We start from the raw sequence: 26,066 nt of genomic DNA, 5'->3' as shown, positions 1-26,066 counted from the left end.
TCCTGACTCCAAGGCTGGAGCTGTATCTACTGCACCATCTAGCTGCCTCCACAAACTCTCCTTAATAACTGAAAGAGTACTGGATACAAATCCTGGTTCTGACATTTACTAACTACTACAGCAGATCATATCTCCACAGTTGCACAATGAACTAAAAAATGCCAAAGAATACAAGATTTTGTTGAATTCATAATTTCAAAGGAAGAGGAAAAAGGTATTTGATCTTATAGGACAAAATGCAGCCTTAAAGACTCTCCTCCAACAAACTTCCTCTCCTGAGATATTAAGATCATACAAGATTCCTAGTTAAAGTACAATCAGAGATAACTTAGTTCAACGATCCTCTACCAAACTCAAATCAGGCCCGAAAGAAGGGGCTATAGGCTCACCAATGGTGCCATGAAAGATGTCCTATGAAGAGTCCAAATTCAAGAGGGATTATCTGTGGATGGTGAGGTTCTCCTGGGACTTCTGCTTGCAGATGACATTGTACTAATTGCATACTATCCCAGAACTATTCTAATACCTACACAATGATATACATAGCCAGTAACTGCTTACCGGACATTGCAAACTGAATATCCTGGATCATCTTAAATTCATTATCTTCCAAGCTTCCCTATTTCTATCAAAGGCATCACCATTTTTGCAGTTTTCCTGTTTTGTAATCTTGGCATTACCCTTGACTATTTACTTATTATCAGTTGTCAAATCTTTCCATTTATAGTTCTGCAACATCTCTAGTATCTCCACCTTTTTACTCAAACAGTTCATCACTTTAGTTCAGGACCTTTTTATCTAAGACTATTGTGATAATCTCCTATCTAGTTTCCCTGACTCAAGTCTATTATCTACTTCAGTCCATTCCTCACACTGCTGCCAAAGTGATTTTCCATCAGGTAGATGTCCCTCCCCTACTCAATTAACTACAATGGCTTCCTATATTGCCTCTAGGACAAAATATAAACTCCTATTTAGCTTTTAAAGTCCTTTAACACCTGACCCAACCCAGACACACTGGATATTACTCCTCCTCCCACACTCTACAATTCAGCTAAACTGGTCTCTCTGTTCCTCACAGTCAACCATTTCCTTTCTCCATACTACTGGTATGTATTCTCCATATTACTGGTATGTAGCCCTTGCCAGGAATGTAGCCTTCTCTTGACCTCTGACTCATACTCTTGTTTTAAGATACTACTCAATTGCTACCTTCTATATGAAATTTTCTGGAAATTTACTGCTCAAACCTTCATTCTCAAACTACCTTATGTTCACTCTCAACTACCTTATGGTCTACTACTTTTATTTATTCACCAGGAGAAATACTAACAATCTCAGACATATAGATGATACTACTCTGATGGCAGAAAGTGAAGAGGAATTAAGAAGCCTCTTGATAAAGGTAAAAGAGAAGAGTGTAAAAGCTGGCTTGAAGCTTAACGTCAAAAAGCTAAGATCTTGGTAACTGGTCCCATCACTTCCTGGCAAATAAATAGAGGGACAGGAAATGGAAGCAATGTCAGATTTTATATTCTTGGGCTCAAAGATCACTGCAGGTGGTAACTGCAATCATGACACTGAAAGAAGCTTGCTCCTTTGAAGGAAAGCTTTAGCAAATCTGGACAGCACACTAAAAAGGAGAGACATCACCTTGCTGACAAAGGTCTGTATAGTTAAAGCTATGATTTCAGTAGCAACGTATGGTTGTGACAGTTGGACTAGAAGGAAACTTGAGCACCGCAGAATCAATGCTTTAGAATTGTGGTGCTGGAAAAGACTTTTGAGAGTCCCTTGGACAGCAAGGTCACATCAGTCAATACTTAAAGAGATTAATTCAGGCTCATTCACTGGAAAGCCAAATACTGCAGCTGAAGCTTAAATATTCTAGCCACATAATGAGAAGATGAAACTCATTGGAAAAGATCCTGATATCGGGAAAGATTGAAGGCAAAAGAGGATGACATGGATAGATAGTATCATGGAAACAACAAATGTTAACTTGGACAGACTTCAAATGACAATGGAAGACAGAAAGGCCTGGAAAGCTATGGTCCACAGAGTCAAGAAGAGTCAGACACAACTTAATGACTGAAAAACAACAAAAATATTTATGTATTTACTTATTGTTTCTCCATTACAACATAAGGAGAATAAGAATTGTTTAATTGTATTTCTATCTTGAATGCCTAGCAATGGAGTTTATTTGTTAATTAATCAATCAAAAGAAATAAGATTAGTAATTCACACAGTAGAAACCAATTAGATAAAGAATGCATGTTGCCCAGAATATGACACACAGGTGCACAGGCAGGCTATTAAGTTAGCCCATCTGAACATATAGCCTTTGAGATGGACTGTAAACTAAGCCAGAATTTAATAGGAAGAAGAGAGCAAGATGAACTATGGTTGGGAAATTGTGCAGGGCTTTCAATAACCTCCAATTTCTCTGCAGGACTAAAACTCATCATTTTAACACCAATATTCCCCTGGTGATAATGCATGATTACACATCATGGAACTTTATCTCTGAAGAATTAAAACTGTGTGCAATTTCAAGAGGAATGGTGAGTGTGAGCAGGCTGCAATGTGCTGATGATAACTTGTGCTCAACTGTGCACTTAATCATGGAATTGGCATAAACCTAATTATGAAAGCTGTTTAGATAAGAAAACTGCAACTGTCACCCTGTCTGAAGGCTTCTTGGGATGCGACCAGAGAGGAAGGTCTGGTTCATTCACACATTTGTCCCAGAGCCCATGACATTAACGTGACACCGAAAAGGGAAGAACTAAGTCCCTCCAATACCCCCCCCTTTGCTATGTCATTCCAAGGTATCAGACAAAAAAGATGGCCAGAGCTATCTGTATATTGACACCGCAGAGAGGACACTCAAGGAACAACTGCCATTACCAAATAATTAGAAAATAATCAACTTCCGTAACTCTAATAGCAAAGTATTAACTAATTCAAGCTTTTAACAAATTTACTTAACACATAATCTTTGGATCCCAAGAAAATTCTTACCTTAATGCTGGTAGATTGTAGTTTCTGGAAAAAGTATCTCTGAAATGAAAGGGGAACTTTCAGCAAGGCAATGATAGCATTGCAGAGGCAAGCTGTGTGCTGCAATAAAGAAAACCCAAGGAAGTCAAATCAAATGAAAAGAAACCCAATACTACCAATCAACAACTCTTCCATGAAGATAATTAAAATGAGACACACATTTTAATTCAATTCAAAAGGCTTTATGGACTACCTACTATAAGTAAGATATGTTGGTTACTGGGAAAATAAAAACAAAATCAGAACATGTTCAGCCCTCAAGAAACTTGCATTCTCTTGAAGGAAACACACACACACACACACACACACACACACACACACACACACACACACACACACACACACACACACACACACACACACACACAACCAGCTTAATTAGGACACTGACCTAACAGAGGAACTGTAGGTTTTTGTCAAATCTTTCTGGTTAAGATGTAGACAGACAGACATTTTTACCTAATTCATTCTCAAACATTACAATAATAGAGAGGAAATCCATATCCCTTTGGATCCAAACAAAGAGCACACTTATTTTTCATATATTTTGGAATATGGTACCAGTTTTGATACTTTCATATGGTATCAATATGTGGTCAGTGAGTAAAAATGTATCAAGTACCTACTATGTGTCAGGCATTTACTAAGTATAAGTACTGGGGATAGAAAAAGAGGCAAAAGACAATTCTTGCCTTAAGGAGCTCACGATCAAATGGGGGAGACATGAAACAAATTATTATGTACGATCAAGCTACAGATGGTAAGACTGGAAATAATTAAAAGAGAGAAGGCACCAGAATTAAGAGAGAGTTAGGAAAGGCTTTCTGTAGAAAATGGTATTTTAGTTGGGACCTAAAAGAAACCAGGAAGTAGAGATGAGGAGGGAAAGCATTCCAGGCATGGGAGACAGTCAGAGAAAATGACCAAATGAAGTATCTTGTTCATGGAATAGTCAGGAGACCAGTGTCACTGGATTAAAGAATATGTGTCAGGGAGAGTAAGGTATAAGTAAGAAGCCTGGGAAAGGATTAGGTTATCAAGAGGTTTGAATGTCAATTAGAGTATTTTGTATTTATTCCTGGAGGCAACAGGAAGCCACTGGAATTTACTGAATAGGAGGGTGACAGGGTCAGACCTAAGCTTTAGGAAAATCACTTTAGAGCCTGAATGAAGAACAGACTGGAGTGGAGAAAGACTTGAGGCAGGTAGACCCACCAGAAGGCTATTGCAATAGAGCAATAGTAGAAGATGAAGGGTACCAGGGCTGGTGGCAGTAATAGAGGACAGAATGAAGTGTATTTGAGAGATGTTGCAAAGGTAAAACTAATAGACTTTGGCAACAGCTAGGATATGGGGAGGTGAGAGATAGTGAGGAGTCCAGGATGACATCTAGGTTGTAAGCCCGAAGGATTGGGAGAACAGTGTTGCCTTTGATAGTAACATAGAACTCAAGAAGGGGAGAGGACTATTGAAAGATGAGTCCAGTTTTGAACATGGCGAATTTAAGATGTCTACTGAACTTCCAGTTTGAAATGTCCAAAAGGCAGTTGGGGATGTGAGACTGGAGGTTAATAGAGAAAGATCTGAGAATCATCAACATAGAGATGGTAATTAAATCCATGGGACCTGATGAGATTAAAGTGAATAGAGGGAGAAGAAAAAAGTGCAGGATGGAACCCTGAGAGACACCTATGGTTAGAGGGCAAAGGAGACAGAGGAGTGCTTAGATAGGTAAGAGGAAAACCAGAAGAGAGTGGTGTGCTAAAAACCTACAGAGAAGAGAGTATCAAGGAGAGTGATCAACAGTGGTGGAGGCTGCAGAGATGTCAAGGAGAATGAGGATTGAGAAAAAGCCTCTGGATTTGGCAATGGAGAGATCATCAGTTACTTTGGAGCAAGCAGTTTCAGTAGAAGAGAGAGAAGAGAACACCGAGGCACCCACTGGAGAAAGCCTCTTGAAAGATGTTTAGCTACAAATGGAAGAAGAGAAATAGGATAATGTTTAGCAAGGATGAAGGATCAAGTGAGGGTTTTTTCAGGGTAGGGGAAACATGTGCATGTTTGCAGGCAGTAAGCAGAGAGGAAGAGATGGAAAATATGGATAATGACAGGAGAAAGTCTGTTGGAGTAGATAGGATAGAAAGGGATCACCTGTGCAGGTAGAAGGGTTTGCTTTGGTACAGAGTTGGGTCACTTCTTCAGGAGAGACAGGTGAAGGAGGCCATAGCGTCAGAAGGCATATGAGTGATATGAGATGAATAAGAGGGAAAAAGAGAGTGAAGGCCCTCAATTTTTTTCTGTAAAAGATGAGGCAAAGTTCTCAGCTGAGAGGGTGACAGGAGGGGGACCCATGAAGGGTTTGAGGAAAGATGAAAAGGTTTGGAAGAACTATATCAGAGAGTGGAATAGTGAGTTGACAAGGGAGGTACGGTGGGATTGTCTAGCAACAGTGAGGGCCTACTGGAGCTCATGTAATATAAATTTATAGTGGACTCAATCAGAAAGGTTGTGTGATTTTTCTCCACCTTCACTCTGTAATACATATGTGTGTAGGACCAAAAGCAGCATATGGTGGGCGTGATACAAGGCAAAGGCTTACTTGGCAAGGCACATTTAGCAATATAGGGGGGCTAAAGATTCAAAGGGACAGTGCAGAATTGAATTGGCTTGCTAGGTCAAGATGGGAAAAAGAGGAGAGAGCACCAAGTGCAGAGAAGATGGTATGGAAGAGAACTGAGGGTGTGATTTGGTAACCCTGGGCAGATGGAAATGTGAAAAACCAACAGATTATGATCAGATATGGGGATTTTGGAATTCTTGTACATGGAGGTGATGCATTTGTGGCGGATGGCAAGATCAAGGATATGGCTACCTTTGTGTGTGGCAGAGGTGTGTGGAATAAGAGGCCATGGGAAGTGAGTAGGTTGATGAACTGAGTGGTTAGGATGCTTGAGGAAGAATCAGTTTCTATGCTGAAGTCCCCAAGTATGAAAGAAAAATTGTGAGTCAGGTACCAAACACACTGAGGAAAGGGTAGGGGTGGGATGGTGACCTGGAGGTTTGTAGATAATAATAACATGAATGTCAGTGCTCTTCTGTCCATGTTGCCTTCCTCTCCACCATACAAAAAGGTATGCTGGAAAGAGTGATAGTACATATGAAGGGTGAAAGAATAGTGGTTAGTACATATTCTCTCAAGCCTGCAACCTCAGTCTGGTGAAGTTTTACTGCAATCTTTTTATTTCCATTTACACCACTGCTAAAGCCATGAGTCCACAGAAAGTGAGTAAGCAGTGGTAACTACAGTACAGATTCTCTGTATCTGTGTATTTCAGCTATCTCCAATTTTGTCACTTAAAAATGTATTAACATTAACACTTTATTTCTAAAATAACGTTTCAAGGAATGAAGCTAAACTTTGAGCAAGACATTTTCCCACTCAGAAGAAATACACAGTGAACTGTTCAAATTTTAAAGGTAGATATGTTGCTGAATTTTCAAGCTGAAAGGACCTTAGAGATCATTATCTGGTTTAAGCTCATCTTTAAGACATGAAATACCAAGAGACACAAAGAGCTTAATGGAGAACAAAAAGGTCTAGAAGGTCTAGAATACAATTTCTAGACTCTTAATTCAGTGCTTTTTACACTATAGACAATGCAAACCTAGCCCTTTGGACATTGCCTAGCCTAGAGTTCTGCTTCACAGAACAACAGCACATAAGTTTGTCCAGACAGATGACAGCTGTCATGTGAGCAATGCAAAAATGGAATTCTAATAGCACCTAGGCAAGGTTGGTGTGTTTCAGTGTTTTACCTTGACTACAAATTCTGAAAAGACAATTTTGAATTGCTAAAATAAACTTTAGGAATAATCTAAAAAATGATTTTAAACTACAATTAACTATTTAACCTGCTCAAGTGGCAATCAGAAAGAATTTGTTATTGGACAAATATGGCTGTTATTACAAGGAATTTAGAATTCAGAGACTATGTCAAAATTTTGGGCCAGAGGATAGCAGACTTTGTGGCTACAACACTGACACAATCATTCAGTGTTAAGAACAATTTGTATTTTTAATTTCTGATAACCAGACAGAAGAAACAAGTAGCTAAAAGAAATCTGTGTTCACTCACTCCTCCATTTCTATTCACAGCCCTATATACCTCAGGGGACAGGATAAGGATTAGAATGAACTTAAATTAAATCCATTCATGTATACATATTATATTTTCACATTTTAGTTGTATCGATCTGATGCTTTGCTAGGGTAATATGGTTCAACTTAAAATTCATTTAAGGGCAAATGATCATTATAATAAATAATTCATCCCCACAGTAAAAATACTGCTACTTGCCATATAAGAGACAGGAGCATATTTCCGGTTCAGTGATTCCACCTCTTCTAAGACATGATTATACACAGACATCATTCTTCTTTCATATTCACTATCAGCATGTGCTGATCCAGTGGAACCATATTCCTGGAAACTGAAGAAACCGTCCAATCAATCAGCAAATTGATTAAATACTACATCATAAGGCATCACAACAAATACTCTAGGGCAGGGGTGTCCAATTTGCTTGTAGGCTGCATATGGCATAGGAGTGCAGCCTAAACCAGATTAAAATGTAACTGAGAAATGTTTAACTATTAAAAATAAATAAAAATAACCTCTAAGTATAAGGCCAGCAGGGATCCATTTCTATTTGAGTTTGACACCACTGCCCTAGGGGACATAAAGATGTATAAACGACAGTTCCTGCCTTCAAGGAGTCTACAGTCTTGCTGGGAAGACAAAACATACTGTGCATAAAATATTGTTAACAATACTAAGCAATACAGAAATGAGATCTGATAGATACAGCTTAAAAAATACAACAGTAATTCAGAGAATGAAAGAATTAGCATGGATGGAGGTGCCCAGGGAAGAAGGATGGACTTGAATGTGGCTACTGGGGCAAAGACTCACTATTCAATAAAAATAGATGGGAATACTGGAAAGCAGACTGGCAGAAATTAGGCATAGAGCAACATCTACACTGCATAACAAGATAATAAACAAAATGGAGGAGCAAAGAAGAAATTGCCCGGTAGGGTTATGGACTGAGAAGAGTTCATGACCAAACAAGAGACAAATAGAGTCACAGAAGGCAAAATGGACAATTTTGATTTCATAAAATTAAAAAAGTTTTGTAAAAACAAAAAAAATGAAACTAAAATCAGAAGAGAAGTAAATGGGGGAATATGGCAAATTTCTTGGATAAAAGTCTCATTTCTAAGATATATACGGAACTGAGTCAATTTACAAGAATAAAAGCCATCCATCTATTAATAAATGGTCAAAGGATAAAAACAAGCAAATTTCAGAGGACAAAATCTGAGCTATCAATAACCAGATGAAAAAATCTAAATCACTAATAACTATCATTCTGTCATTTCAGTTGTGTCCAACTCTTTGTGACCCCATTTGGGATTTTCTTGACAAAGGCAATAGCGGTTTGCCATTTCCTTCTCTAGCTTGTTTTCCAGATGAAGAAACTTAAGCAAACAGGGTGAAGTGATTTGCCCAGGTCACACAGCTAGTGAGTGTCTGAGATCAGATTTGTACTCAGGAAGATGAAGTCCTACTGGTTCCAAGTCCAGTGCTTTACCCACTATGCCACGTAGCCGCCCCTAATTTAGTAATGGAGTTGCAGCCAAAAAGAGACAACCTTGGAGTCACGAAAGCCTATATTCAATTCTTGTCTCTGACACATATAGTGATGCTCAGTGCCCCAGGTAAGACTAAAGTTATAGAGCAGTTATTGATATAGTATTGTAAGAGTGAGCTGCTTAAGCTGGAGTTCTCTACACTAATATTAGAAAGAGGCAACTTGGTGAAATGTAGAGAGTATAGGACATGGAGTCAAGAAAACCTGGGTTCAAATACTATACCAGGTCCTGGGCACGTCACAACTTCTCTGAGCCTCAGTTTTCTCAGCTGTAAACTGAGGGGGTTAGGGACTTGATATCTTACAAGGGCCTTTCTAGATCTATACCTAGGCTCCCCCCATCCCCTGCTACCCCTAAAAAGGACCATGATTTTAGAAGTAGAACATGAAAGACTTGGCAACAGGAAGCTGTCCTAAAACAGAAGTCTGGGATCAGGCAAATGCAAGAGCATATTTATGTGAAGAATGATGGAGTATGGAAACTGAACAATCAGAGAGCAAGGAAGACGTGGTTCTGGGAAAGGTTATATCATTGAGATGTGAGTTTAATAACTATTTGAAATTAAAAAGGACAGAAGCTAAGTAAAAATGGACTGTGCTTTTATACAAAAACATGAATTGGGTGACTGCATAAAGGCAGTAAGAATTAGTGTGACTAAAAGAATTAGTCCAAGTGAATGAGGCAAGAGCAGCTAAGCAATGTGACACAATCTGATGGATCAAGTGGTGACAGATCTTAGCCTTACAGTGATAGGAAGTCAATATTTGAGGGAGAGATGCTGAAACTACTCTGTTGATGTTCTCTTTGAGAAATTTTAGTTTGCAACTTCAATTTTACATGCATATTCCAAATCATAAAACACAAGAAAGACAAAACATTGCTCAGGGCCCTATTATTTGGAGAAGAAATTTTAGAAAGAAGGAATTCAAATTTCTTCTGATTTGGAAAGCCAAGCGATGAGAGTTTCAAGCTAAAGCCATAGCACACTTAACTTGATTTTTTTATGTTAAAGTTTTACCATGTGGCAGATATAAAGTAACACTTCAATAAGACTTACCTTGCTGACTCTGGATCCAAAATCAGGGCTTCTATTGCATGAGAGATCAGCAAACAACTCTGCTGCTGTCTAGAGTAACATTAAGGATTTTTTTCTTTTTTTCCAGACCGGTAGGTCTGTGATTTCATCAGTATATGGAACTCCCAGTACGAAAAATCCTCCACTGAAGGTTAGCAACTCGTAAGAACAATAATGCTGCCATTCAATATTAAAGGAATACATTAAAATAAAGAATTTTATTATGAAATAAATATAAGACTTTTAAATTGGCAGGAAATGCAATGATTTGGGGTTTGAGTTTTGCTGTAACGAGCCAGCTCTTAAGAGCTATGCTGACTCTGGGTGAATTGCTTATTACCTTCTGAGCCTTGGTTTCCTCATCTGTAAAATGGAGGTAATCTCACAGGGTTGTGATAATCAAATGTGTTGGTGTATGTGAAGCATATTTTACAAATGAAGAAGCTAAGTTTCAAATAGATCATGCCACTTGTTTAAGGTCATAAGGCATTTGAGTGACTGAATCTTAATGAGTGCCTAGGTTTTCTAAATCCCGCGCAAGCACTCTTTTCAAATATATCACATTTCCTTCCTGGATATATGAAAATTCATTATGGCAATGAAACGTTTCAGCAATATTAGCAGGAGCAACATCATCATTACAGTATAATAAAACTGGTTTGGAGGCTATTTTCCTGGTTAAGAGAGATAGGCTAAACAAACAGAAGTTACTCTATCCTTCTTAGTCTATCACAAGGGTTAACCTTTATTATGTCACAGACTCCTTTCTCACAATAACAGTTTAAAATAACTGAAGGAATGCTAAATTTCTGTTAGAAGTTAGTGAAAATAAAGATGCAATTTTCACTACCCTCACAGATTCCCTGAAATCTATACAATCACCCCTTAGAAGTCGGTGGGACCCAGGTTTAAGAATTCCTGGTTTAATCATGCATTTATATGTTCTACAACTTGAATTAACTCAGAGGTCTGAGGAAACAACGATGATTAAAAGTTTAAAGAATAAGAAATGATGGACCTCTAAGGTCCCTTCTAATACTGAATCTATGATCTTATAAACTAGAATTATTTAGTAAGAAGTAAAGAAAGCAGTAGAGAGTCACAACAATGGCTTTCCAGAAGAAAAATATATTATCCTTTTGTAGTTTAAGGGATATAACTGATTACCATCAGTAAGATGTGCCTTAGCGTGGTGCCTCCTTTCTCTAGAGGTCCTTATGAAGGGAACAAATTCTTATATGTTCCCAAGGCAAAACATACTAGAAATAATACCTATTATTTTAAAAATGATATGGTAAATATGAATATCCCATGCTAGCTTTTAAAAATTGCACTATTTGCTATGTTCATTTTGATGGGCTACATATGTTGTCAAAGAAGCATTACTAAATAATACTTTGTACTTAAAAGAATGTTTAAAAAGTACAATAAATTTGGGGCCAGCAGGATACAGCTCAATGTTCCTCAACGTTGCTGAGTCTGCATCAAAAGATGCCTGATACAGATCCTCATAACGGGAAGCTAGGTTTCGGAATTCTTCCATAGACTGTTTCATCTATAAAGAAAGAAAAATGCAATGACGACAAAAATTTTTAAGTTGTTATGTAAACAAGAAAGCCAAAAGAAACAAAATCTGTCTCCAACTGATTAAATTCATGAATATTCTGGTGAATGTTTAATTCTTAGATCATTTAAATTTAGAAAGTTTTAAAGCAGAATGTTAACTAAGCATTTCTAAGAAATGCAAAAAGATGGAGTTGGCATAAATATTCAGAAGTATAATAATCCGCATATAAAAATAAGTACATATGATGTAAAACATTTTTTTTTCTGGTTATTTTACAAACTCAAATATCTTAATGTCTCCTAAATTAAATCTCCACATCCATTAGATGAAAAACAAATACTTTTTTCCACTAAGAAGGTAATACTTTGATTTTTATAGAATAAAAAACACAAAACACATGCAGGTCTACTTTTTCACATGAAAGTATTTTCCTTTGTAAAAATCTGAAATAAAAAATTTGCTAAGAGTCAAATGGAAAATAACATACAAGTCAACTGTTAGCAAGATTATTTAATAACCTTGTATAGTTATTTCTAGAATCCAAACCATTATCAACTGACAAACTTTAAGATTTTTCACCTTACAAAAAACCTCTAAAAACACTAAAAGACAAATCTATTCAAGAGCAGAGCTGAGACATGCCTGATTAGAGATGCGGCCACATCTCTGAAGGTCATTCCCCAAGGTCATGGCTATGGTTGTAGCAATAGCAGGTGGAGGACTTGTCTTTAAACTATTACAGGTGCAGAAAAGTTGAGAAAAGGCCTGCAGAACGTCAATTCTGAGTTTTACAAACTCACACTGAAAACTTAGAGGATTCAGTGGTGTGCTGGCAGCCTAGAAAAAAAAAAGTTTAAGACATAAAGCAAACATAATACTAAGATGATGCAATGTCAAGTAACTATTATAGTTCATTCAATAATAATACTAAGATAATGTATAATCCAAACCAAGACAACAGAATTTTCATGCAAATGGATGAATGCCTAGATTTATAAAGCAAATGACCTAATGCAAAAAACAAACAAACAAAAAAAACAAGCTTACTGGAGTAAACACGGACTATGAGACATCATCATCTTAAGAAATATATGGGTCTGAATGAAATGATGAGTCACCCTTACATTCAGGATTGGGGTATGATGTGTGGAAAGAATAGGCAGTAACCTATAAGAAGTCACAATGTATAAAGTATGATTTGAGGGGTGCTACTAGAGTTCGTAGATATTAAAACATTTATTTACCTTACCAACCTATCATGATATAGCATCATTTCTTTCCACTGGAACTGAAATTTCACTAGGGCCAGTAATGGTTGGAAATGTAAAAAGTAAAGAGGAAGAATGTCCCTAGGAGACCACTGTTAACATATACAATCACCAACAGAAAACAGTGATCTTCTACCACTAGAGCGTACTCATTTACCAAACTAGCTAGTTGATTCTTGAGAAGATCCAAAAACTAAAGAAGAATAAAATTTGGCAGAGATAAGTTTAAATGCAGGTATATCTGTTTGGAGAAGTGACAGGTGAATAGCAAGATCTGAGTACAACAGGCTAAGGAGAGCAGGGCCAGAAAGACAGATGACCTAACATGAGTGACTTTGCAGGGTGGGGCAGGAAGCATTTAAGATAAATTACTTTTATTTATGATCTGGCTTAGAACAGTGTCTTGCATATGGCAGACAAACAAGTATTTATTGATTTGGCCTACTTTCCCAGCTAATTCAAACCACTAGTAAGTAATTACCAGTGATTTACTTTTTCTCTATAGTATGAATGGCTTAAAATAAGCCATTACAATTACAAATAAGCAATATTCTTTTTACAGTAGGACCAAACGTGTAACTTCAGGGCACCAGAAATGGGCTGTAATAACTGTCCATTAATCAAAGTCCAATAGAATAAAAATTGTGAAGCTTAGTCTACAACTTTCACAAGTTGCTCTCCTCAGACAACTAGTCTCACCCTCTGGTAACTTAACTCAATTCAACAAGTATTTACTAAGTGGTTATCATGTGAAAGACTGTGCTAGGCTCTGCAAGAAATATCACTAAAGGCAATACCAAGATTCAAATGCAGGATCTCAATGAATAAATATGGTCTTTAATCCCATAGGCCACAGAATCTAAGAATGGGTCCTTGCAGAGGTACTCTTAAGATAACAGACCCTTGATGAAAACTTTTGCTCAATCTAGATTTTAATGCTGGATTTAGGTGCAACTGTAATCTTCAATGGTGGTGGTAGTACAATCCTGGGTTATGCAATTATAACATCCAGATCAAAGCAAGGAATAATAGCACTGTACTGTGCTCTTGGAGGCTCAGGGAATAGAGTTCTGGCCCTGGAGTCAGGAAGACCTGAGTTCAAATCTGGCCTCAGAGACTTACTGGCTGTGTAACCCTGGGAGAGTTGCTTAACCTTTGTTTGTCTTAATCCATTGGAGAATGAAATGCCAAATCACTCCAGTATCTTTGCCTAGAAAACCTATGGATAGTATTGACTTGCTATGGTCCACAGGATCGCAAGGAATCAGGCATGACTGAGCAACTGAACAACAACTTCGCTTGTGCCAGGTGCGTATTATGGCCAGTTCTGGAAGCCAGTATTAAAAGACGAAATAAAACATTTTGAGAGGGTGATTGTGTTGGTTGGGCTCTTTAAACCATACCAAACGGAAGAATGCTGAAAATAAATGGAAATGCTTAACCTGGAGAAGTAAAGACTTAAAGAAATGACAGATGTTTTCAAATAGCTGAAGAGTAGACAATGTGGAAAGCAGAATAAATTGATTCTGTGTTGCTCCTGAGGATAGAGAAGGATAATGACTCACCCTGTAATTTCAAAAATGCAGGCCAGAAATTTCCCTGCAACTTAAAAGACAGAGTTGCCTAGAGTATTGAAAGGCTAAGTCACTTTCCAGCACCACAGAGCTAGGACTTGAACCCTTCTTGGCTTTCAGGCCAGATCTTTTTCCACAGCGCCATGCCACAGAGCTAGGACCAAAAGGTGAAAATGACAAGGAAGGGTGGGTAGATTTGAGTTCAACAGGAGAAAACAACTACTTCCAAAGGTATGAAATTCCCTTCATTAGAGGCAGCAGATCACTTATCAAAGAGAATTCTGCATTAGGAAGAAAGTTGGACTAGAAGTCCCACCTCTAAGGTCCCTTCTAATTTTCTGAACCCTGGTTCATATGATGAGTTTTCATCCTTCCTTCCTTTCATCCATCCATCCATCCATCCATCCAGATATAACAGCTATTTAATGCTTCTAGTCTGATTACAAAAACCTGGAGTTAAAAAGGACCTTAGAGGACAACCAGGTCATTATTTATTTCAAACATGAGTCCTTTTACAACATTTCTGATAAGTGATTGCTCAAATTCTAGGCGTCTTCATTTAAGGGGTGCCCACAGGTTTAGCTTTAGATTACCTGAAAGATTATATTGAAGAATTCTCCACAAGAATATATACCTACTTCATAGCAAAGACTAGGATTAGTATTATTAAAAGTACTTGATAGGTTGTTTCTGAAAAGAACTTTATAAAACAGAATATAATAACTGATAAATTCATCATTATGTCTCAAGTCCTCAGTCAGTGAATTGAGGTGATCTTTACATATTTAGTTTATGAATTATTTTCTAACTGCTTTTAGTAGTGGACTTACAGTTCCCTTAATTATAAAACGGGGATAATAACAATGCCTCTCTTGCAGGGTTGCTGTGAGAATCAAATGAGATAATATTTGTAAAGCACTCAGCACAGTGCCTGGCACACAGCAGATACTATATAAAAATGCTTATTCCCTTCTTTCCCTCATCAAATAATCCAAATCACTGAGAAACGAGGTAATCTTACTACAGATTCTAAATATACTCCCAATTTCCCCTTTTCTGAAATTATTATCAAACACCCAATTATATGACATTAGAACTAGAAGGAAACTTAGGAGTAACTAGTTTAAGACTCTTATTTTATACTTGAGGAATATGAGATCAGATGTGTTAAGTAACTTGGCCAAAATCACAAAGTTAGCTACTGCTTGCGTGAGTACCAGAATGACGGGCTCCCAAATATTAAAATAATTTACATTTATTTTATTCATATTTTCCCTGTATCTCTTTACTTATAATAGGTCCTTGCCAGGACACTAGGAGACAAAGTGGACAGTGTGGGGCCTGAAGTTTGGAAGACCTGATTTCAACCCAAACTTACTATCTGTGTGACTCTTGTCAAGTCACTTAACTGTGCCTGCCTCAGCTTCCTCAACTATAAAATGGGAATAGCACCTATCCCAAAGGGCTGTTTTAAGGATCAAATGAGACATTTGTAAAGTGCTTAAACACAGTGCCTGGCACATAGTAGATGTTTGTTTCTTCCTCTCCCCCCCTCCTCAATTATAAAATAACAAAATACAGAATTTCCAACACTAGCACATCTAATCAAATGCTTATATGAAACTAAAAAGCTGAAAAATGCTTCAGGATCTGAGTCAAAGCAGTAACCTAAAAAAAATTTTAAACAATTTTGCAGGATCCTATTTTTACATCACTCTCAATATTATGTACAACTAATAACAACAGTTACCATTATGGATGTTCAAGAAAAATTCCCCTTTAAAAGGAGTCACTTATGTCAATATAGGTTCAAGTTATTATTAGGTGAAAACAGCTAATAAGTTGCTTTTCCAATGTAAACAGATTCCTATGGATACGTTTCCCAAATATTGGGGAATTAAATACCCAGGTTCACAAAAGTTCCCTGCCCCTGAAAACTTGTAAATCTCCAACTGGTTTGGCAGAACAGCTAAAAACCAGTCACTTTCTCACAGATGTGCTAATAAGGACATGGACTGATCATTCATTAATTGGGAAGTAAGCAAACAGGGCTATGTTCTAGTGATTCAAATAAGATGTTTATAGGGAGCTGTGCAAATTTTAAAATGTTAATTAAACATCAGCTATTATTATGCTCCTTTAGATTTAATTCTTTTCTCATTAAATAAGAGGCAAGAAGCTTCCTCAAATCTGATTTTACAAAATGAAACGAACAAATGCTAATTTCAAATTTTATAAAGTGGATGCTTAATAAAAACATTTTAAAGCAGATCAAAAAGGCACCGATAAAAATTTTTTCAACTCATAACTGCCTCACTGTTTTGTTATTCTACTTCACAATGTCCAGTGTCATTATATAAAACAATTAAGAAATTTTCTGCTCTACGTAAGTTATACATTACTGTTGTAGTTCTGCTTGTCCTGAACTAATAGTTCTCTTTACTGAAAAAGATGGATTTCTTACTCTCATTATTTGAGTCACAATTCATTTTCAGAATATCCAGCCAGATTAGACTGGTTAAGTTATACCTCCTGGCCATTCAATAGAAATAAATGAATGACTAAATAACTTTTAAAAATGTAATCCACTGAGCTAACCTTTGAAAGAGATATTGTATTCCCGTCTTCAACCAATGAGTGAAAATCAGACTTCAAAAGTCTTGGTCTAAGTATGGCCTGGAAGAAAAAACACGTTCTCCCATTCTGCATACTCACACTGTAATGGTTCATCTGTCAGAGCTTCTAGGTATGATGGTCACAAATGCTATGTACTCTCTCCAGGCCTTCTTACTATTTCTTACCCACAAGACTCCATCTCCTGACCATGCCTAGTCAATGACTGACTTGGTCTCCATGCGTGGAATGCTCTTCCTCTTCACCTCCACCTCCTGGTTTCCCTGACTTCCTTCAAGTCTCAGCTCAAATCCCACCTTCTGCAGGGGGCCTTTGCCAGTCCCTTCCACTGACAGTGTGTTCCTTAAGATTACCTTCCATTTCCCCTGTAATTCTCATTCTCCTCTCCACCCCTCTCTCTCTCTCTCATCAAACATTTGATTGGTTGTTATGTGAGAAAACAGTCTTTATTAAGAGAACAGAAATAGGACCCAAAAGCAGAAATTTTAAAAAGTAGAACAGTTAAAGATTCATTTAAAAATGGGAAGGGCTGCTCTGCAAGATGGTGAATTCTAAGCTGTCTTCCACACATGGAATTGTCTTCCTCAAGTCCCATGTAAAATCCCACCTTCTACAGGAAGCCTTTCCCAATCCTCTCTTAATTCTAGTGCCTTCCTTCTGTTGATTACTTTCCATTTATTCTGAATACAGCTTGTTTATACATAGTTGTGTCCATACTGACTTGCCTATAAGACTATAAGCTCCTTGAGGGCAGGTACTTTTGCCTTTCTTTGCATCACCAGCGCTTAGCATAATGCCAAGCATACTGCAGGGACTTGATAAATGTTTAACTGACTGTTCAGACCTATACTGGAATGCTTTTCAAGAATTTTGTAGAGAGGATACCAGAATTGGGCAAATAGTAAGGCTACATGACCTGAAAGGTCTCTTTTAACTCTAAGATTTTACATGAAATGAAATTCCTAGTTACTAATCTTACCTAGCCCTTTCTTCATTAACTGTAAGAAAAGATAATTAGAACAGCTGTTTGCAGTATTTTTTAAGGAATACTTTGCCCTTCCCAACAAGATGCCATGAGTAAGTAGATGCTTAGCCAATGTGGTTTGATGTTAATAATAGTGTTAATAACCTGGGCAGAGTGCTATATAGCAGAAAGATAGAAAGGGAGGACTCTTACCTTTATTCCATTCATACTTTCTACACATATCTGGCATCTGTCCTGCTGCAAGAGATTTGCTCTTAAAATAACTAAACTTTGGTTCCCTGTGAATGCTTTAAAAAAGGGAATTCACTATCAATATCCTACCAAATAGCAATCTAAATAAGTATAGGGTCATAAATAATAAACCCTCCTTTTTAAATACGTCCAAGAAATTTTACTAAGTTTTTACAAATCTTTAAAAGAGGTAATTAAATGACAACTCAGATAAGTCTATTTCCACATAGGTCGTCATCATCATTGCAGCAAAAGAGACTTACTGTTAAGGATGCTATCCCTTTATGGTAGAATTTTAAAGACTCAGCAATGCAGGAAAGTGCTGAACTATAATCCTCTTCTTGCAAACCTGTGAGACACTGCTCTGCATGGGAGAATTCCTTCAAACTGTTCAGCCAAAAGTAGAAATGTTCTGAGGCTACCTGAGTAAGCAGACTTTGATAAAGTTCTCTGGCCATGTCATGATTACCCTAAGAAAGGACAAAAAGATGCAAATGACATTCTTACATTTGAAATAATTGGTGCTGCAGAGAAAAGGAAAATCGCAATCTTGGATAAGTTTCAATAATCAGGTTTCGTATTACATGCTTTGAGACTCAGTTAAAATATTTCTTTAGGATAAACACACCAAGTTATTCTTACATTACACAAATTCAGAACCAAAGACAAAAGAAACACAACTGATTATAAACTGAAGTCTATAAATTTACTTAGCAAAGAACTCCCTATTAGATAAAAACTGCTGGGAAAACCAAAAAGCAGTCTGGCAGAAATTAGATGAAGACCAACATCCTATACCATATTCTACAATAAATTCAAATGGACATGTGACCTTAATATTTAAGATCACATTAAAAAAAAACCATTAGAAGAGAAGCATATTATATACATTTCATAGCTATGGGCAAGAGATGTATTCTTAACCAAAGGACAGAGGCAATTATGAAAGATAAAAATATATAATTCTGATTGCATGACAAAATTAATGCATCTAGGAAAAGAAATTGCATGAAAAAAACCTTTGCATCAAATTTCTCAAATAAGGGTTTAGTATTCAATATATATAATGAAGATATACATACACACATACATCATACACTCCTCCTCCCCATATGTGTGTGACCGAAAGACATTCTTCAATAGATAAGTGATCAAAGGATATGAACAATTATTGAAAGAATTGAAAACTATTAGCAACTCTAGGAAAGAGTACTCTAAATCACCAATAAGAGAAATACAAATCAAAATAACCCTGAAGTTTTACCTCATATCCAGTAAATTGACAAAAGTGACTAGAGATGGGAAAAGTCAATGTTGTAAGGGCCGTGAGAAGATAGATACAGTGGTATATTGTGGGTGGAGCTGTGAATCAGTATAACCACTTAGGAAAGCAATTTCGAGTTACGAAAATAGAGGTCATTCCTTTTGACCCAGGAATTCCACTACTAGGCTTATGCCCCAAAGAGGTCACTGATAAGAACAAAATCCCCATGTACACCAAAATATTTACAGCAGCACTTTTTTTTTTAAAGGCAATTGGGGTTAAGTGACTTGCCCAGGGTCACACAGCTAGTAAGTATCTGAGGCTGGATTTGAACTCAGGTCCTCCTGACTTCAGGGAGGTGTTCTATCCACTGCGCCACCTAGCTGTCCCTACAGCAGCACTTTTTGCTACCACAAAATAGTTATCTATCAACCGGAAAATGACTAAACAAAATGTAGCATATGAATTTAATGGAATAGTACTGTGCTGTAAGAAAGGATGGATATAGGGGGCGGAGCCAAGATGGCACAGTAAAGGCAGGAACTCACCCGAGTTCTCCCCCAAACCCCTCCACACACCTTTAAAAAATGGCTAAACAAATTCTAGAGCAGCAGAACCCACAAAAAAACAAGAATAAAACAAATTTCCAGCCCAAGACAACTTGGAAGGCTGCACCAGGGTGAGACTGGTGAGTAGGCCAGCACAGGCTGCGCCAGCTCACACCAGGCCCCAGCAAACTAGGAGCAGGCCTCCGGGTGACTGAATCACTGTTGATAGTGGTGGTTTTCAGACATCTCAGCCCACAAACACCAAAGACAACTTATAAGGTCAGCAGGAAAGGCCTGTTGCACCTGGGTGAGAATGGAACATACCCCAGTATAGGATGCACCAGCAAAGAACCAGGCCACAGCAAAACAGGAGGCCTTAGAAGTGACAATCAGCAGCGAAAGCATCTGCTTCTGGAGCTCTCAGCCCACAGATGGTAAGGGGATCAAATAACTAGTCAGAAGGAATTACAGGGGTCTTTTTGCTTGCACTCAAATGGGACTGTTTTTTTTGCCCATACTCTGATGTGGGTCACAGTCCTGGGTGGCAGGCCTAGGGCGAGGAGGAGCACTAGCATAGCAGAGCTTGTGGCCACAGTGGAGGGGGACCCATCTCACAGTTCCAAGGCAGAAAAGAGTACTTGTGGTTGCTCACAGACCAGAGCACAGACCAGGAGAGTAGTAAACACCTCTCCTTAGGTCATACCATCCTGGAAGATCTGAAAACTTACAGGTCCCTAGAAGTATCTCTGAAAACAGCTGCACAAAACCCCTGAAGGTTGGGACAGTATGCCCTCCACCCTGGAAGCAGGGTTAAAAGTCAAGTAACAGGCTGGGAAAAGGAGTAAACAACAGTAAAAAAAAACCAAAAAAACAAACAAACAAACAAAAAAACCAAACCCTCTGACCATAGAAAGTTATGGTGACAAGGAAGATCAAAACACACACACTCAGAAGGAGTACTGAGGAAAATAACACCTTAAAAAACAGACTAGGCCAAATGGTAAAAGAGGTCCAAAAGGCCATGCCTTAAAAAGCAGAACTGGCCAAATGGAAAAGTAGGTCCAAAAGCTCACTGAATAAACTAATTCCTTAAAAATCAGAATGGAAGGGGCAACTAGGTGGCGCAGCAGATAGAGCACCGACCCTGAAGTCAGGAGGACCTGAGTTCAAATCTAGTATCAGACCAAACACTTGACACTTACTAGCTATGTGACCCTGGGGCAAGTCACTTAACCCCAACTGCCTAAAGAAAAAAAAGTAATGGAGCAAATGGAAGCTTTGAGAAATCATAAAACAATAAAACAAAACCAGAAGAATAAAAAAATAGAAGATAATGTGAAATATCTTACTGGAAGAAAAGATGAACATAAAGAAGCCTGGAACAACTTACATGAACTGATACAGAATAAAGTAAGCAGAGCAAAGAAAACAACATAAACAATGACTACAAAAATATCAAATAGAAAGAACAATTACCACACACAAAAAAAGTAACACAAAATTATAAAAGATAAAACATGGCTCCAAAGAAGAGACATGAGATGACACCTCAATCCAACTCCTTTGCAGGGGTGAGAAGTTCACAGATACAGAACATTTCATATAATTTAAGACTTAAAATTTATTGACTGATTTCTTTCCTTTTTTTCTAAAAAATATCATCTGTCATACAGGTTGGCTCTCTGGGAGGTGAGTAGGAGGGCATACTAGGAGAAATATCCATGACACAAAAAGAAATCAACAAAAATTTGTTTGAAAAAATAAATTGGGGGGCAGCTAGGTGGCACAGTGGATACAGCACTGGCCCTGGCTTCAGGAGGACGTGAGTTCAAATCCAGTCACAGACACATGACACTTACTAGCTGTGTGACCCTGGGCAAGTCACTTAACCCCCTTGCCTAGCCCCCCCCCCCAAAAAAAAAGAAAAGAAAAAATAAATTGAAGGCTAGTGATTTAGGTTTGACTATGAAAATCAACAGTACCTTTTTCTCACTAATCTGGAAAAGCATACTTTTTCTGGGGGAAAGGAGGAAATAGTAGGGAACTGTAACTATGATTTCAGTGGTGTAAGGAAGTGCCTAGGTGGAAACTCCCTTCACCAGGTCTCACAGCTGATATGTTTCAGAGGTTAAGACTTGAATCTAGGCTTTCCTGACTCCAAATCCTCTACCCACTCTACCATTACACTTCTCTTTGAACATACATCTTTTTTTATCTATCTACTATTCTGGAGAACAGCTGTCAAAAGACTCTGGAATCTATTACGAAAAGAAAGATAAACTGGACGAATAATTTGTGTTCTAATTGTCTCAAACTTTTTTTAAGTGTTCCTCGAACTTAATTATTGCAAGACCTTTATCACAACGATTCCTGAAATGTTGATGTCCTATATATCCCCTTAAAAAACAAAACAGTAAACCTTTCCTATGTTTTTTCCCACTTTAGAAAGGACAGGTGAAGGTTCTGCTGATTGTTGGGCAGTGAGGCGCAGATACACAGAAATTTGTTTCTTATGTGGAGAGATTCATGAATTCTTTTGAGTACAGGAAAAGGAAGAGGTGGGGTTTATGGAATGTAGGTAGTGATGATATTGTGATAATAAACAGATTATGCTAACAAGATATAGTTATCCAGACTCAAATCTTTGGAACTCCTGAAGAAGCTCCCAATGACTTGTGATATATAGGCCAATATTATATACATTTTATTAAGAAAAAAAGTTTAAAATAAAATTTCTTTCCCTACATCATTCAAATTCTTAAGCCAAGCCTTGGAATTCATATTTTCATCCTAAGCAGTAAATGTGGTCGGTAATCCCTCATTCTGAGGGTTGCTTTATGTTGTTTCTCTCAACACAGGAGATTTGGAAGGTTGGTACCCACCATCCTAGATGCCTGTCTGGCAATCCGGTATGCTGTCCAACCATTAGAAACGTTCTCAAGTTGTTGTTTAATAACAGTTTTAACTTCAGCAGATAATGTTTTCTGACTGGCCACAAAAATCACAGTAGCCAAAGAAACCTAATGTCAAAGAAAAAAGAAAAAAAATTAATTATCCACATAATGGCAAAGATATTCCATGATATTCCTCTAAAGCGGTAGATTCTCTTGTACTGCTAAATGTTCCTCCTCCTTTTCTCATTCTGGCATGACATTTTCATCAAAACTTCAAAGATCTATTATTTTATTTTTGACGACTAGATTGTAATTCCTCTATTCCTTAGTAGATAGTCTTCCTAAGTTGCTGTGGGTGAAACAAAGTTGGTAACAAGCCTCTCCAAATTTAGCTAGGATATCATAAATATAGCACATCACCATGCCTTTACCAGGAAGGCCATTTAGGCATGTTATAAATTGGAAGAACCTCTGAGAACTCTGGATCCATTCCGTTCCATGCCATGGATGTAGCATTGGCATAAGACTTTAACAGAGACATGAATATCAATAATGTTTGAAGATATTGTAATTCTAGTTAAATTTTAACCAAAAGTAATAGCAAGGAAGGCAGTTTACTTCTGAGACATTAACTACTTTCATGAGAATAATAAAGGCTAAAAAATCTAAACTACTTAAGCAAGAAGAATTAACAAATATCCCCCACTGATAGCCTGTAATTTGAAAGGTTCATTTAGTTGTACTAGCAGTCAATTCCAAGCATAAAGCTTACTGAGGTCACACCAAATAACAACTCCCCAAAATGTTAAGGAACACTGACTGTCTTTAAGATGAAAACATCATTTCAATTAGAAATGAGCTTATTAGCTAGTTATTTCAGATCAACCACAATACTGATGCATTCACACACTGACTTAATTGGCATCTGTTTTCCTACCAAAACTTTGTTACTAAAAGCACTACTCAATGGAGTGCCAACATGCAATGCCTTCTTGTGGATGAAATACAGAATAGTTTTTTTGGTCATATGTAAATTTCTTCTTAAGTCAGTTGTTTCTACCAGCATTTCTCAAGCGTTTAATTAATTAATATGTATTTAAGTCCTTACTAGGTGGCAGGCACTGCACTAGGAGCTGGGGATACAAATACAATAAACGAATAATCCCTCCTCTATTTGCAAGCATCTCTCATGTAAAGCTGGAAGACACTAACAGTCCATCTTCCTCATTTTATATATAAGCATCACAGACTGGGAAAGATTAACATACTTGCCCCAAGTTACACAGAAGAGTAAACAGCTAAGCAAGAATTCAAACCCAGCTCCCTAGATTCCAAATCCAGAGCTGGAGGGGGAGGGAGGGAGGAAAGGCAGGGGGAGAGAGACGGGGGGGGCGGGGGGGGAGAGAGAGAGAAAGAGAAAGAGAGAGAGAGAGAGAGAGAGAGAGAGAGAGAGAGAGAGAGAGAGAGAGAGAGGGAGGGAGGGAGGGAGAGGTGGAGAGAGTCAGGGAGATGGGGAGAGAGAGACAGGAAGAGAGAGAGAGGGGGGAGAGAGAGAAAGAGAGAGAGAGGGAGAGAGAGAGGGAGAGAGGGGGAGAGAGGGAGGGAGGTAGAGGGAGAGAGGGAGAAAGAGAGAGAGAGAGAGAGAGAGAAGGAGAGAGAAGGAGAAATTAATTTTATGTGGTCCAACATGGTCAGCAAGTTAAAATACATTGGCTGGTGCTGCACCAGAACCACCTGCCCTTCTCCCCTCTTCTCCACTCCTGGCTATACCTTCACCCACAACTTCTGACTTTCTGATTTTATGGAATTAGAATTCTCCTTGCTCCCCATCCATGGCAACTTCGAGATTTCCTCTTCACCACATTCACTCAGGAACTTCTCCTTTAAGATTCAGTCTTAAAATTTCCTACCCAATCTAGATTATAGTAGCTGTAGTACATGCTTATTGGACATTATTACCCCCCTACACTCTATAATCCAAGCAAAATAGTCTTTTCTGTTCCTCACCCAGGACACTTCATTCCCCCATCTTTGTGTGTCGATGTCCCACACATCTGGAATAAATTCACTCTTCATCTCCATCTTACTGAATCCTCCTCTTCCTTCAACATGCACCTAAGAGCCACCTTTGACATTGCTCTCACTCTCAAGCTACCTTGTATTTCTTCTTTTCCTATTTATTTGTACTTATGGAGATCTATCAGAACTTTATATTTAGATGTGTTTATATTTATCTTATATACATCTATAAATGTCTTTGCTGTCTCCATTAGAATATAAGTTCCCTGTGAGTAGGCATTGTTTTGTTTGCCTATTGCCGAGCATGACACCTGGTACGCAAATACCTCTCTCTCTCTCTCCCCGCCCCCCCCCTCTTCCCCTGCCTTTCCTCCCTCCCTCCCCCTCCAGCTCTGGATTTGGAATCTAGGGAGCTGGGTTTATTAATTGGTGGATATTTTAATATTTTAACTGATTGTTTTAAAACAAAAGCCGCATTAAATTCCTAATTTACTTGCTTCACATATAGAAATTTTTTTTTTGTCTCTTGGAATTTAACTGAGACACTGGCAGCAGTATTTTAGTTGAACAACTGTCCTGTAAAACAGGGACAATGATATCACCTACTTCAAAGGATTATTGTGAGAATCAAATGAGATACCTGTAAAGCACTTATATATATGTAAAATCCCGGACACATAGTAGGAAACTAATAAATGTTTGTTCCCTTCCATTCCCCTGAAGGTTCTTAGGAAAAAAAGGCAGTTTAAGAAGAAGCTTGATGTGTCCAAAGCTAAAAAGGACTTTTCAGATCATGTTCAATGTTCAAAATTAATCAAACATTATGGTTCTAATTCCAGTTCTCGAGTCAATTCTCTCTGTAAATATTCCTATTAACTTCATACTTTCACATACACGATCTCTGATTCTCTACCATTAGATTTAATAAAATATTAGGTCAAGTACTATGAGACATTTACTTCAAAAGGTTGGTGTAAGGATCAAAAAAGCACAGATTTAGAGTTGGAAGAGACCTGTAAGGTCACCTAGTCCAATGTCTTCATTTTACACATAAGGAAACTAATTCATGATGGGGAATGCAAAGGGTTGAAGGTACTTGCCTAAAGTAATACAGGTAAGCTGAGAATCCACACCCTCTGACTCTATACCCCAACATGTTTTACAATTGTAATACCACGAGCACCTTAAGGGCAGGAACTTCTTTTGCTTCTTTTTGTCTCCCAAG

General features: G+C 37.8%; 1 protein-coding gene across 1 annotated transcript in view; it reads right to left on the bottom strand.

Annotated features, from left to right (window-relative positions):
* Positions 1–26,066, bottom strand: part of INTS7 (integrator complex subunit 7) — a 75,633-nt gene that overhangs the window by 10,530 nt on the left and 39,037 nt on the right. The window contains exons 12-18 of the mRNA XM_021007846.2: positions 22,811–22,948; positions 18,380–18,586; positions 12,067–12,261; positions 11,309–11,412; positions 9,840–9,908; positions 7,425–7,557; positions 3,028–3,126 (exon numbers count right to left, since the gene is read on the bottom strand). Coding sequence (XP_020863505.1) covers positions 3,028–3,126; positions 7,425–7,557; positions 9,840–9,908; positions 11,309–11,412; positions 12,067–12,261; positions 18,380–18,586; positions 22,811–22,948 — 945 coding nt within the window. The remainder of the gene's footprint in view (positions 1–3,027; positions 3,127–7,424; positions 7,558–9,839; positions 9,909–11,308; positions 11,413–12,066; positions 12,262–18,379; positions 18,587–22,810; positions 22,949–26,066) is intronic.

The sequence above is a fragment of the Phascolarctos cinereus genome, unplaced genomic scaffold, assembly GCF_003287225.1.
Source record: "Phascolarctos cinereus isolate Bilbo 61053 unplaced genomic scaffold, phaCin_HiC Scaffold_5;HRSCAF=322, whole genome shotgun sequence".
NCBI lineage: Eukaryota > Metazoa > Chordata > Mammalia > Diprotodontia > Phascolarctidae > Phascolarctos > Phascolarctos cinereus.
The sequence above is the reverse complement of the archived record's forward strand: the minus strand, read 5'-3'. Positions and strand labels throughout refer to the sequence as shown.